Raw genomic sequence first — 13,802 nt, 5'->3', positions numbered from 1 at the left:
TCCTTCTGGGTGATGTAGGTGGCACCTCCCTACAGCAGTGCAGAGCCTGCTTGCTTTGATTGTTCAATACAACCAACTAGCAGAATCCAAAGACTTATTATAATATTTCCTAGCAGTTTTATCCTTAACTCTCTCCAAATCTCTGGCTGATTTTGCTCACGATGAGCAAGCTCAACAACAGAACTTTGCTCCTCTTGTATTTGGCACAGTTCAACTCTGCTTTTCTTCCTGGATTCTCAAAGCTATGTCAGTGTTAACAGTTGGCAACACATGAGATAACTGTTCTCTTTCTTTTGAGCCATTTCTGCAGTCTAAGGCTTTCCTTCACATATCACACAATTGTTTTCTTTTCACATCCTCATGGGAAAGCTCAGGCAGTGTGGCTTGGATGAGTGGACAGTGAGGTGGATCGAGAGCTGGCTGAATGACAGAGCCCAGAGGGTGGTGATCAATGGCATGGAATAGAGTTGGAGGCCTGTGGCCAGTGGAGTTCCACAGGGATCGGTTCTGGGGCCAGTCTTGTTCAACATCTTCATCAACGACATGGATGAGGGGACAGAGTGCACTCTCAGCAGGTTCTCTGATGACACCAAACTGGGAGCACTGGCTGATTCACCTGAGGCTGTGATGCCATTCAGCAGGATCTCAACAAGCTTGAGAGTTGGGCAGAGAGGAACCTCATGAGGTTCAACAAGGACAAGTGAAGAGTCCTGCATCTGGGAAGAAACAACCCCCTGCACCAATACAGGCTGGGGGTCAAACTGCTGGAGAGCAGCTCTGCAGAGAGAGACCTGGGAGTCCTGATTGATAATAAACTGAGCATGAGCCAGCAATGTGCCCTCGTGGCCAAGAAGGCCAATGGCAGCCTGGGATGCATCAAGAAGAGTGTGGCCAGCTGGTCAAGGGAGATTCTTCTCCCCCTCTACTCTGCCCTGGTGAGGCCTCATCTGGAGTCCTGTGTCTAGTTCTGGGCTCCCCAGCTCAAGAGGGACAGAGAAGTGCTGGAGAGAGTCCAGCACAGGGCCACCAAGATGATCAGGGGAATGGAACATATTTCTTATGAGGAACAGCTGCAAGACCAGGCTGTTTAACCTGGAGAAGACTAAGGGGTGACCTCATCAACACTTACAAGTACTTAAAGAGTAAATTATCAGGAGGATGGGGTGACTTTTTTTTTCTGGAACACAAAAAGTTCTACTTGAACACACAAAAAACCCCTTCTTTGGTGTTGAGATGAGGGAGTCCTGGTACAGGCTGCCCAGGGAGGGTGTGGAGGCTCCTTCTCTGGAGGTTTCCAAACTCACCTGGACATGTTCATGTGTGACCAGATGGAGGTGATGGGGGTTGGACTGGATGGTCTCTAGAGTTCCCTTCCAATTCCTATCATTCTATGACATATGAATGAAATTACATACTCAGCTGACATAAAAACCCATTTATTTTGACAGATGAGTTTCATCTGGACCAATTCCTGATCTGCTTTTACTGCACAGACTGCATGAAAGTTCATGCTATAACATGAGCTGGCTGGGAGAGGGTGACTTCTGCAGTAACACTCTATGCTCATCTGCCACATATGTCGAATTGCAGCTTTAACCAGACTAAATCACTGAGCTGGGAAAGCCTTTAGAAGATTCCAGTTAACACTGTCATACCTGTATTTTGCATAAGCCATTCTCTCAGTTAAATTAACTTTTTGTTTTTCTTCAAATGTTCACAATTCTTTCTCATTTAATTTCTTTTTTATACACTCCATGAAGAAGAATAACTTAATAATGTTTTTCTCTAAGTGAATGCATTTCCCCCTCAGTCTTTCAATCTTTGTCAGTCAGAGTGTAATCCTAGGAGGTGGTATTGCAGCTTGTACAAATTAGGGGGTTTAGGCTTCAGCAATCCTGAGGAAGCAAAAAGTCTTTATCTGAAAGAAAGTTTAGTTTATGCTACTCTAAATTCCTCTAAACTCAAACATATGTAATAGTAAATGGACAATGAGATTTTATCTAGTGATGAGACTGAATCCAACTGCTCATGAAACAAAACTGAGGAAAAACAAACCTGGAGTGGCATTTGAATGGCATCTTACCTGTCAGTGATCCCTGCTACAGGTGAAATAAAAATGAACCATAGCATATCAGCTATGCAGGTCAGCATGCTCCATGGTGACAGCCCATAGCGTAGTATGTGACCTTCCCAGCTCTGGGTTTCTCTTTCAGATGGATCTTACCGGTTGCTCACCATCACCCATTTGTTTTCTCACAGCTGTGAATCAGGAAGCCACACAGGCACACTGATGAAGTTCATCTACAGGGTCTGCTTCCAAGAATACGGGTAGCATTTGGAAAGATTTGCTGCAATGGACACCTGCCACTGACTGTGCAGAAATAATAGATACAGTGAATTCAATAAGCTGAGCGAGTAAGAGAATTTGGCTCCTTTGCCTTTTACCTTAAAGTGGTCTCTCTGCTCCCTTATCCTCTCAAATGGCAACAGGGAAGGGCAACTTGCAGTAACATAGAAAGTGCAAAAGGGCATCAGGGGACCAGGAAATGATGAAGAGCATCTGTACCATTCACCCTCAGCCATGTTTCCAAATTGTGTGCTTCCCTCATCCTTGGTTCTTATCAAGTGTAATCTGACCCATCAAAGACAGATCAGCTTCATTCTGTCACATTGTCAGAAAACATCTGTCTTTTTGGTCACTTTATCAGAGGAAATTGCCTTCACTTGTGATACTTTCAGTAAAGACCTGTCTGGACATGTTCCTATGCGACCTGATCTAGGTGAACCTGCTTCTGCAGGGCAGTTGGACTAGATAATCTCTAAAAGTCCCTTCCAACCCCTACCATTCTATGATTCTATGATTCTAAAGCTTCTGTGTTTTCTGTATTTTCTTGTAAAAAATTTGCAAGAGCCAGTTCCAGAAGGAAACATAGACATTTCCTTCAGAGTGACATCAGTATCCAAAAGTACAGCACTGTTAGTTATATGTGAAATGTAAATAGAGGTGCACAGAGCAGGTAACTTTCCATGGTCGTGGCTTGCTCTGCACAGATGGCTTTTAAATCCTTTGAGTCCCACAGAGTGAAGTGTTATCTCTAACACAAACATATTGGATGAAGCACAAAAGTAACAAGGGAATGAAAAAAGAGGGGAAAGACAGTGTGAGGTAACAGGGAACACTGAGGTCCTGTGCCTCACCATGCTTCCAGGAAAGATATCAGCACCCAAGCCCCACCTAAAGAAGGTCTGAATGACTTGAATAACTCAGAAAGCACACCAATACAAAGATAAAAGAAACAGTTAAGCTGGCAAACAACATCATGAAATATCGCCAACCACACGTCTGTTTCAGAAACTCTGAGAGCAGGAGGAGTGATTGCACAGGTTACATGTTGATCAAGCTCTGTATGAAAGCTTTCCCACTGAACTACTTAGCAGAGCAACAAGCTTCAACATCACTCTTGGAAAAAGGAATTAGGAAAAAAAAGGAGCCTCAGAGCAGGACAACTGTCCAATTCTTCATGTGGCAGCAAAAACAAATAGCAAGCTCTAGTCCTACCTTCAAAGCAGAAGTGCAGCTTGAAACAGTGTTTACTGAGGATCAGATCATCTTTTTTAGAACCAAAAAATTCTTTCTTGAAACACTTCCAAGATTTACTGTAGCTACAATTATACAGATAGGCTGAAGTAAGGTAGCAGTATGGTATCAGTTCCCTTCCCTTTCTTTTAAGCAAGATCTGGGAGTTAAAGTTTTGCTTTAAGTAGCTATTTCTTAAAAACTGTCTTGACCAATATTTCTTTCTAGAAGTTGGGCACACACCCTAGAATGAAAGCACACAAAATCATTCATGACTTCTGAAAAGCTATTCCTCCACCAATTTTTTTGCTAATGTTTGTTCATTATGTTCCCAGAGATTAACAATCACAATAATATCTCATTTTTCTTCTGGAGCCTTGAGAAGGATCTTAATTCTAAATAGTCTTCTGTAAAATTGGTAATAAATCAGACTATTTCAAATGCAGCAGCTATGGTGGGAAGCTCTTTCATGTCCTGTGTGCTTCCTCTGTGCTCTTCTCTGTGGCTACATGCATTAAGACAGGTCAGGTCACACTCCTTTTGAACGACTGCACCACGATACAGAAAATGAAAGCACTATGAAGTTGCACCCATAGTATGGGAAACATAGTCAAATCACCACTGTCACCAAAAACAGATGTCATCCTGACTCATAGCAATTTGAAATCATTCATCAGTAAAACTCACTTCTGGATTGGCTGATTAGGTTAGTAGCAATATGCTTAGTCCTCACTGAAAATAAATTCATCTCCTACTGAGTCATTCAAGAGGATACACCATGGTCTAATGATCCACCATGACAGCACAGGTAGGTTACTGTGGTGGGCACCCATGTCACAGAAACGGGTTGTAATCTCCTACATGGGGAATTTGGGGCCAAGAAAGTTATTTTCAGACCATATAAACAAACACAAACAATCTGGGGTTGGTTTTCTACAATTATGCTTGCTACTCTTTCTGTGAGGCCCTGATGATGATGTGTACTACAGGTTTAACCTTGCAATAAGCTCAAGCTCTTTTTAGCTCATTAATAAATGAATTGCCAATAGAGAATGACAACAGACTACACTGGTGCAGAAAAAACAGCTAACATGGACAGCTTTCACCATCTAGCTCATCAGCATAAAAAAGCATTTTGACAAGGTTTAGAAAACACAGGTCACGTTTGGCAGAGACAAACACCATCTCAGCTCCAGCTAGGCAGTTTTGCTCAATTCTATTCTGTTCAGTTTTATCCCATTTCCAAGCACCGAGGTAAGACAAAGAAAGATGAAATAGAACACATTAAAAAACCCAGAAAAACACATTCCAAATGCAGTCTGACTTTATTGAAACCATGTTTCCCTTCGGCAGTCCTGCTGCACCTTGACATTACAAATATTTATGCCTTTCATTTTATTTCCATTGGAACTTTATTGCTTCACTACTTCCTTATGTGTAAGGACAATCTTAGAAAACAAACCATCAGCATGGACTGGCTTCCTTCTAAATTCAATTACCAGCTCAGCTGAGCATTGTGGGTTCAAAGGAAGGCAACATGTCACAGGCTTCTAATTCAAAGGCATCTTTACAATCCATTTTTTTAATCACAGGCAAAAACCTAATGGATGAAACAAACCAGCAACTATTTCAGTAATTAGCTAAAATGTTATTAGTTAAAAAAATACAGATTCTGACAGCACCACCATCTTCTGGGTAACATTTGATTGGTTTTAAGCACTAAGGGCAGTAAACTCCAAAGTGATTCTAAAGAAGTCATGGAATACAACTTACTTTTGATCTTGTTACCTTTTTTCTCTTCTCAAAAAAACAGTGGCCAAAAGAGTAGCAAATCAAGAGATCCTGTACACAGTAGCCTGTAACTGCAGCTAAATCCATCAAGGATCTAGAACAAAGAAAACTAAAGCTAAGGAAAACATCTACTCCTGGCGCTTTCATACAACTTGTATTTTGAGTTGAATGGCCTTTGAAACACTTTCAGGAACATGAAAAATTCTACTGTACTCAGCCATTAAGCTTGATTCTAACTGTAGCTTATTTTTATGAGCAGTAGAAGATAAACTTCTCCAAATATAGATACATTATGTTTCCATAATCAAAATCAAAGCAAACCAAGGCAATAATTCAAGCACCATCATAAAGTTAATATGCAAGAAAAAAAACAGGAGGCATCCTACTCTGGGCTATTTTCAGCCTTTGATACCTTTCTTTAGCTAAGGAAAAAAAGAAAAAGTTAGGTTTTTAGAAATAATTAAACTGTAAAAGCCAACACTTCAGAAGAGGACAGGATATTTTGCATGTGAGGCAGACATATCTACAGCTAAACACTACTTGAAAATACTGTTTCCTAACTGCATCCTAAGGCACTCCTGGGACTTGTACTCGAAGAAGCTGAGCAACCAGTTGCTCAGTAACATGAAGATGATACTGGTCAGGTGTCTAAACACAACTATAATTAGCAATGAAAGCAAGAATTTGGTGCACTGGCTTTGAAAATAAGCTTGGTCAAGCCTGAAGAATGAACACAAGTGACGTTTCCTTTCTAATGAATATCAAAAGGACAGAGGTTTTGCCTTTAGTTGGCCTGTTTCAGGCTCAGTGTGACCTTTAAGTGAGACCCAGCAAAAGTTTTCATATCCTTCCTGCCAAAGCGGCACAACAAATGCTGCTCACACTCAGAATCAATTCGCACATTGATAATCTTGACAGGGTGGAGAAGTGGCCACAGGGATCCTGCCTCAGTCCTCAGAAAAGCAGTGTCACTCATTCACTCTGCATGTTCTGTCCATATCTCATGATCTATTGGCAGTAACTGTTCTATACATGCTGTAAGAGGAAGTAATAAAGTTGTTGAAGTACTACATGATGAACCCACTTCAGCAACTGACAATTTCAGACATTATATGAATTTCATCAATAATTGAGAATTACAGCACAAGATCAGAAACAAGTCTATTTGGGGAGAAGGAAGTTCTGCCTAACCCTGTGTGCTGCTTTGGGCTGGGATGGAGTTTATTTTCTTCCCAGTAGCTGGTATGGAGCTATGTTGTGGATTAGTGCTAGAAAGGGTGCTGATAACACAAGTAACCATTTTGCACACTGGATCTGTTTTCCTGGCACATGCCTGATGTTGGGAAGTGCTGAATTAGTTCCTTGTTTTGTTTCTCTTGCACATATGGCTTTTGCTTTACCTATTAAACTCTCTTTATCCCAGTCCATAAGTTTTCTCCCTTTTACCTTTCCCATTCTCTTCCCCATCCTGACTTTGGGGGGAGTGAGCAAGCAGCTGTGTGGGGCTTTGTTGGCAGCTGAGGTTAAACCCCACCGCCTTGTAAATCCTTCTACTCTTCTCCTCCAACCCAACAGGTCATCTTAAAGCTCTGCCACAGTTAGTTTATCACATTTAACTTGGATTTGTTCTGAAAGGGAAGTGCTTACATTGTATAGCTACAGCTGAGAATTTGCACTGAGAGGTTTCATTGCCCGAGCAGTTCCTGCACAGCTGACTAGTTCTCAGATCTACAAGTTCTGTATGTCATTTGATGTTCCCAGTCTTCTTGTCCTAATTATTCTCCCTAATAATATTCTCCTTAATTATTCCTTAATGTCTAAATTCTATTAATATTCAACTGGTAAAGTCTTCCTTTCACACCATCTGCCCTCCTGCTCTTTCTTCATAGTACAACAGTAAAGCCTGTATAGAAAAGTACTACCGTCATTTAGAATTTGAATATCTTTGTCCAGTTGCTCAATTAACTCAGAGGCACCTTCTTCTCTTATGTTGAAAAACATCATGTTGTTTTAGTGCCATCCTTCACATTATGTAACTTTGGTGAAACAACAGGGCTGACAGAAACTACACAACAATGCAAACTGAAAATGCAGATCTCAAGTCCTAATGAGCATTCTGTAATTACTTTCAACAGTGCTGATTTCTGACAACCCTTGTATTTATGTATTTGCTTTTGCTGAAGGAGTTTTCTGTACTTCACCTGGGAGCAAGTCCTGTGTTGTGGAACTCACTGTTTTCACCATAAATGCTCAAGAGACAAAGACTGGTTTAGTTTCACTGTTAAACTTAATTTTTGGAAAAAAAAAAAAAAAGCAAAAGAAAAGGCATTTTTAAAACAGCTGAGAATGGGGAAGTGCAAGGCAGTACTGAACAGGACTTGGTATCATTGTTCCACAAAGACTTCTTATTTCATCTCCATACTAAATATCTACCGTTGCACAATTATCAAAAGTTCTATACCAAACTCTAATTGTGCCTGTGGAACTGAAGTAATTTATTGCACTCAAAGCCAGCAATATTTCTGATTCCATCAGACAAATCCATATGATTCAACATTACCTGAATGTAACAGAACCTGTTGTCAGGTACTGAAGTATTCCAACCTTTTGAGATCCCTTCCAACCCTTAAGATACTGTGATTCCAGTTCTGTGCTTACACTATACTGAGGCTAGAATGTATTCAGAGATTAACTTACTGGAGTTACAGAGCTATTGATGAGTATCTTGCAAAGGGAAAAACAAATTCAGTGAGAGCTAAGACACTTCTGTTTTCTGGTTCAAGTTGCAGCGATAAACATAATGTTAACATGGTGCTCCTAGGTGTAAAGTGTTGTATGACTTTGTTCTCAATCCCAAGGAAAAAAAAGAAGTTTAAAGTACTGAGATGACAAGAAATTCATAACATGATAGAATTCTCATCAAGAATTCCCATGTTTCTTCCCACTATCATATATTGCATTGTTTTACTTCCATTTTCCGGTGTTTTTCCATTACTAGATTTTACCATCTTAACATTAGATGACAGTTATTTGGGTTTAAGATCAGTTCAAAGAGAAGGACAGGAAAATAACCCTCAACAGAAGCTCAAAATTTACAGTGTGTGGTCACATACTTAGTCACAACAGCCTCTTCACCAAATGAGGAACATTCTTCCTAAAGTACATCTTGGAAATTCAACTTTCAAGTGTTTCTTCATTCTAACCAGTGCTTCACTCAAATTACCTGAGTTTAGAAATTCAGGACAAAAAGAGAAACACTTTGAACTGTCTCCCAAGTTCCCTTTGCTTATAACCAGAAATTTAGTATTTTCTCAATGTCTTTTCACATATTCCTGCACTGATATGCCACAGGAAAAGGAGGCTGCAAAGAGGTGAGTGAGTTTGGTTTAATTATCTGAAGCACTTCCATGTGCTGTTGAGAGTTGAGGGTTCAGCCTTGATTGCATCCGCTGTGGCAGGTGTATTACGCTGCAGTTGAATAGACAGAAGAGCAGGAACGTAATATCCATCAGAAACATGAGAACAATTTCCATCTTTTTGCTTTTTTATTTATCCACATAAGTACATGTCGACAGTTGGCATAAACTTCATAAAAATACAGTACCTTTTTGTGCTGGAACACTAGTCACAATGTTTATATAAAGACTTTTTTCCCCCCGCTTCCTTGAATTCAACGAACAGTTTAAAAAGCGACTTCCCAAAAGCCCTTTTTGTGATAGTTTTCCTTATAGAAATTATTTTTTTTCCAAAATCTATTCTGTAAAAGTTAAAAAGCTAATGCATTTTCAGCCACTCTCCCTCACCCTCTCCATAAAACACATCTTAAAAAAATAAGAAGTCTTAGAGAATACTGATCAGTTGTCACACTACTACTTTATCACAGGTTCCCATCGAGTTGATACTGTTATAGGCGTGACAGATGCTGCTCCTATAGCACCTGATACCACTAGATGCTATTAGGGCTAAGCCAGACCAGTCATATCAATAGATCAATGTCTGAACAACAACAAACACCCCCCCCACCCCACAAGCCAGAACAAAACTAAAGCATGAATGATATAGAATCATAGAATCGTAGGGGTTGGAAGGGACCTTTAGAGATCATCTAGTCCAACCCCCAATATACAGAGAACCATTAGACTTTAGAAGTATGATACTGTTAGAATCACAATTGCTGTGACACTTCCCAGTGGCAAATGGACACACAAAAATTCCATCGGGTCAATTAAACGGCTCAGGGGTGTCTTTTGCACTGGGTATCTTGGAAAGTGAATTCTCTGTTATTGGTAATACTGGTGTGACACCGAGACACCAGAACAACTGCAGAACCAGTCTGACATTGTTGGAGCAACTATACCCATGCAACTGGGTGAAAACTCATTTTCCCTTAATGCCGACAATAAAATCCAGGCAGGGTCTAATAGACGGGGAACGAAAACAGGGCGTAAATTTGGAAAGTAATTTCTTAGCAAGTTAGGCGCTGAAGGTCTACTTAAGGCAGTGAAGGATTTATTTTAGTATCTTTCTAAGGCTATGACAGATTTTTCCTGAATAAAGCATTTTCCCTAAAAAAATTTCATGTCTCTTATGCCGGCTTATTCTGAATGTATAAGAATGCTAAAACTCCTTGGATGCTGACAAGTTGAACTATTGCTCACGGCAAGTATTACCCTTATTAGTCTTCTTGTTTTTTTAATATCAGTAAGATTCCAAGAACATGCACCTAAATAATGAAGTTTCAAGTCTGCCTACAAACTCTTTTTGTTTCAAAAGCGAGTTTAAAAGCACGTGTTAAGCGATCCAAAATGACAAATGTTCTTAATCCCCTGAAAGAAGAAAAGAAATCAAATTGCTTCTCTCAGACATGACTAGTGAAACTACGTGACTTTTAATAGAATTTCACCTCATCCAGAAGGGAGATGGGAAATGAAAACGACATGAGAAATGTGATGCCAGATGCTGTAGCACCATTCCTCCTTTTGTTCCTAGCTGCTAGCACCAAGGCTTTAAAACAAACTTGCTTTGCTAAGACATTCTGACAGTCCCATTTCACAATATCATTGGTTTTGAGAATGGAGTCACTTTCCATAGCTACTTTTAACTCTTTGTTTTTGGATCAGTGTTAACTAAAATGTGCAAACATATAATCATTTGCATAGCAAATCTCAAGGGACTGACCCTGAAATAGAAATCCAAACTGTTAGGTTTAAGATATTTCTATAATCAGAATTCACTTAAAATGGTAAAAAATAAAATACACATTTTTCCATTTTAAGTCTAGTAGAAAAAGTATTTCTGATTTAGAACGCTTACAGTTACTAGGTTAAAAAGTTGAAAGACTGATAGTTCTTTGCATTGAAATGTTATCACTTTGGAATCTTCAAGATTCTGTAATTGCTATTTTCAAACACTGTGATGAAATGTGGTCTGGAATCCTTGCTCATAAGGGTACACAAAGGAATTTTGCCACTATTAGCAGGATCTTCGACGTCCCAAATTTCAGGCATGCTGCAACCAGGCCTAGAAAACACGTGAATACAAAAAGAGAGATGAAGAAATGCCTTCACAAAACATGCAGCTTGCTGAACAATGTTTTATAACCCCCCTCAATGAATGCTTGATCTATATTATTTTAAGTTTGTCTTTATGCTAGAAATTCTGAATAGATTACAGATTCAATACATACAGCAGTAGTTTTAAAAGTAGGATTGAGAATGTGTAGAATCTGTCTGCTTTTGTGGTTATACAATTAATAAGAATTAATTTGGAGGAAGATTCATATAAACCAGTTCAACTTATACAATGTACACTACCAGGAACCCTTACAACTTCCTAAAAATAGAAGTGTGACCACCACCCTTCAACATTTCTAAAGAAAACCCAGGAAATAAAACACCTAATAACTCCTTGGGTTTTTTTTATTGAGGCACATAACCAACATAATTCCCTGTACAGTTATCTTACAAAACCGAGAATTTTGACAAAGATAATAGCAAAGAAATAAAACACATTCATCTCATTTTATCCTAAATGCAGAGGACATAAAAGCAAAAATCCAAACCAGTTGTGCTCTAAAGGCCAAAAAGAGGGAGTGTGGGCAGCACAGCTTTTTGTTAAGAACAGCTTAAATGTGACAAAATTTTCAGTGACCAGCAACGGTCATAATACTCTGGTGCTCAAACTATGTTTTATTCTGCACCTTTTATTCATACTAGGCTTTCATTACACACACACACACATCTGTTCTTGCCATCACAGAATAATGTCTCATTTCCTTTTTCAATCTCTTCTGTAATTCACAGCAAAGTTTACAAGTACGTACAAGACAGCTTTTCATACACACAGAAAGACCACAAGGTTGCTAATGTGGGTCAAGTTAATTATGCTTATTAATAGCTGGAGACGCTGGACAAAAAAGTGTATTTTAGAGATTTTTAATAAAGCACAGATCAACATTCCAAACAACTACTTGATACAAATCTTAGACTATATATTAGAGCAGCATATCGTTCTTGTGAGAGAGAGAGAGAGAGAGAGAGAGATTACTCACTTTTTTCTGCTTACACACAATGACTCTTCCAGAATGTAGTAATTCACTCCTAGTTTTATCAGTTCTCTTTTTACCTCTTTTGCAGGTTTTCGACTGTACATGGAATACACTACCTTGGTTCTGGCCCTTCAAAAAGAGAAATATAAAAGTTATCTGGCAACATGGAATCAAAATGTAAGCTTCAACTTTAGGCTGGACAGGAAAGCCCTTTGTTTCACAGGACAATTAGGCTAAAACAAAGCTTCATTCAATGGCGGCGTGTGCTTTAATGGGATTGTTTCTTCACAAAGACAGTGATTCCAAGAATAATGTGTACAGGCTTTTGACATTTCTGTGGCAGAAGACAATCTTTGTAACAAAATCATGTGAACAGAAAATGTAAAGATGTCACTATACAATATTCAAGGCTACAAACACCTTTGCTTGGACTGGCCTCCAGACCAGAGGAAATCATTTGCCTGATCTTTCCACAAAAGGTTACACTCATTAACCTCATTCAGACTTTTTATAAGCAGAGGGCAGGACCTGATGTCTGCCTATGCTGAATCAAGTGAAATAATCCCTTGTAAACCATGATCCTGTTCATATTACTCAGGAATATCCTCCCTTGATTGTGCAAAGCATGACATAGTTTAACTCCTGATCATTTTCTGATACTGTGTCATCTCTAGCTTTTTTCCCCCCGAAACGTGCCCTGACCTGTATTTTTGTAGTTAGAACAGAAAAGACTAGAACAGAACATTTCAGTTGGAAGGGACCTACAGTGACTGTCAAGTCCAGTTGCCTGGTCAGTTTAGGGCTGACCAAAAGTTAAAGCCAGTGAATATCAAACACACAACTAAGCACATAATGGATGTAAAATGAATCTCTTCCACTTCTCCTTTATCCTTCTCTCCTTCCTGTGGTTTGCTTGTTGTATTTTGTATTTTAACCAGTTTTATGCAGTTACCAAAAAATAATGCTACAATATTAAAATTTTAAAAAGAAATTCATGACCTTTTCAGATAAATTCAGTTCAATTTAGAGTAATATCCTGATTTTTAAAATAAAGTACAAAACTCAGTAATTCCTTTAAAAAAATTCAGTTTCAATTGGTCTTAGTCTTTCAATAATTAGATATATTAGCATTAAAAAGTGATAACCAATCAAAGAAAGCTAACAGAAGTAACTAAACTGGCTATCTTGAAGGGAAAAAAAAAATCAAGTCTGTATACATTGTCAGGAGTAATCAGAAAGAAGAATAAAACAGTACACATTAATTCCCATTACATAATTACATTGTTATTTTTTGTATACATTTGAAGCCATATCATAGAATCATAGAATGGTAGCAGTTGGAAAGGACCTTTACAGATCATGAAGTCCAACCCCCCTGCAGAAGCAGGGTCACCTAGGTCAGGTCACATAGGAACGTGTCCAGGCGGCTCTTGAAGATCTCCAAGGAAGGAGCCTCCACAACCCCTCTGGGCAGCCTGTGCCAGGGCTCCCTCACCTCAACAGGGAAAGACTTTTTTCTTATGTTTAAATGGAACTTTCTGTGTTCCAGCTTCATCCCATCACCCCTTGTCCTGTTGCTAGCTACTATAGAAAAAAGTGCTGCCCCAACCTCCTGACACTCACCCTTTAGATATTTATAAATATGAATGAGATCCCCCCTCAATCTCCTTTTCTCCAGACTAAACAGCCCCAGTTCCCGCAGCCTTTCCTCATATGAGAGATTTTCCATTCCCCTGATCATCTTGGTGGCCCTGCGCTGGACTCTCTCCAGCACTTCCCTGTCCCTCTTGAGCTGGGGAGCCCAGAACTGGACACAGGACTCCAGATGAGGCCTCACCAGGGCAGAGTAGAGAGGGAGAAGAACCTCCCTCGACCTGCTGGCCACAC

At 39.5% G+C, this 13,802-nt stretch overlaps 1 protein-coding gene across 3 annotated transcripts in view; it reads right to left on the bottom strand.

Annotated features, from left to right (window-relative positions):
- Window positions 1–8,903: 8,903 nt before the first annotated feature.
- DPY19L1 (dpy-19 like C-mannosyltransferase 1) overlaps window positions 8,904–13,802 on the bottom strand; it is a 49,890-nt gene continuing 44,991 nt past the window's right edge. For all 3 annotated transcript variants that reach the window (XM_061997030.1, XM_061997031.1, XM_061997032.1), the window contains 2 exons: window positions 11,919–12,044; window positions 8,904–10,888 (listed from right to left, as the gene is read on the bottom strand). In XM_061997030.1, coding sequence (XP_061853014.1) covers window positions 10,735–10,888; window positions 11,919–12,044 — 280 coding nt within the window. In that variant the 3' untranslated portion in view covers window positions 8,904–10,734. The remainder of the gene's footprint in view (window positions 10,889–11,918; window positions 12,045–13,802) is intronic.

The sequence above is a fragment of the Colius striatus genome, chromosome 5, assembly GCF_028858725.1.
Source record: "Colius striatus isolate bColStr4 chromosome 5, bColStr4.1.hap1, whole genome shotgun sequence".
Classification (NCBI taxonomy): Eukaryota; Metazoa; Chordata; class Aves; order Coliiformes; family Coliidae; genus Colius; species Colius striatus.
The sequence above is the reverse complement of the archived record's forward strand: the minus strand, read 5'-3'. Positions and strand labels throughout refer to the sequence as shown.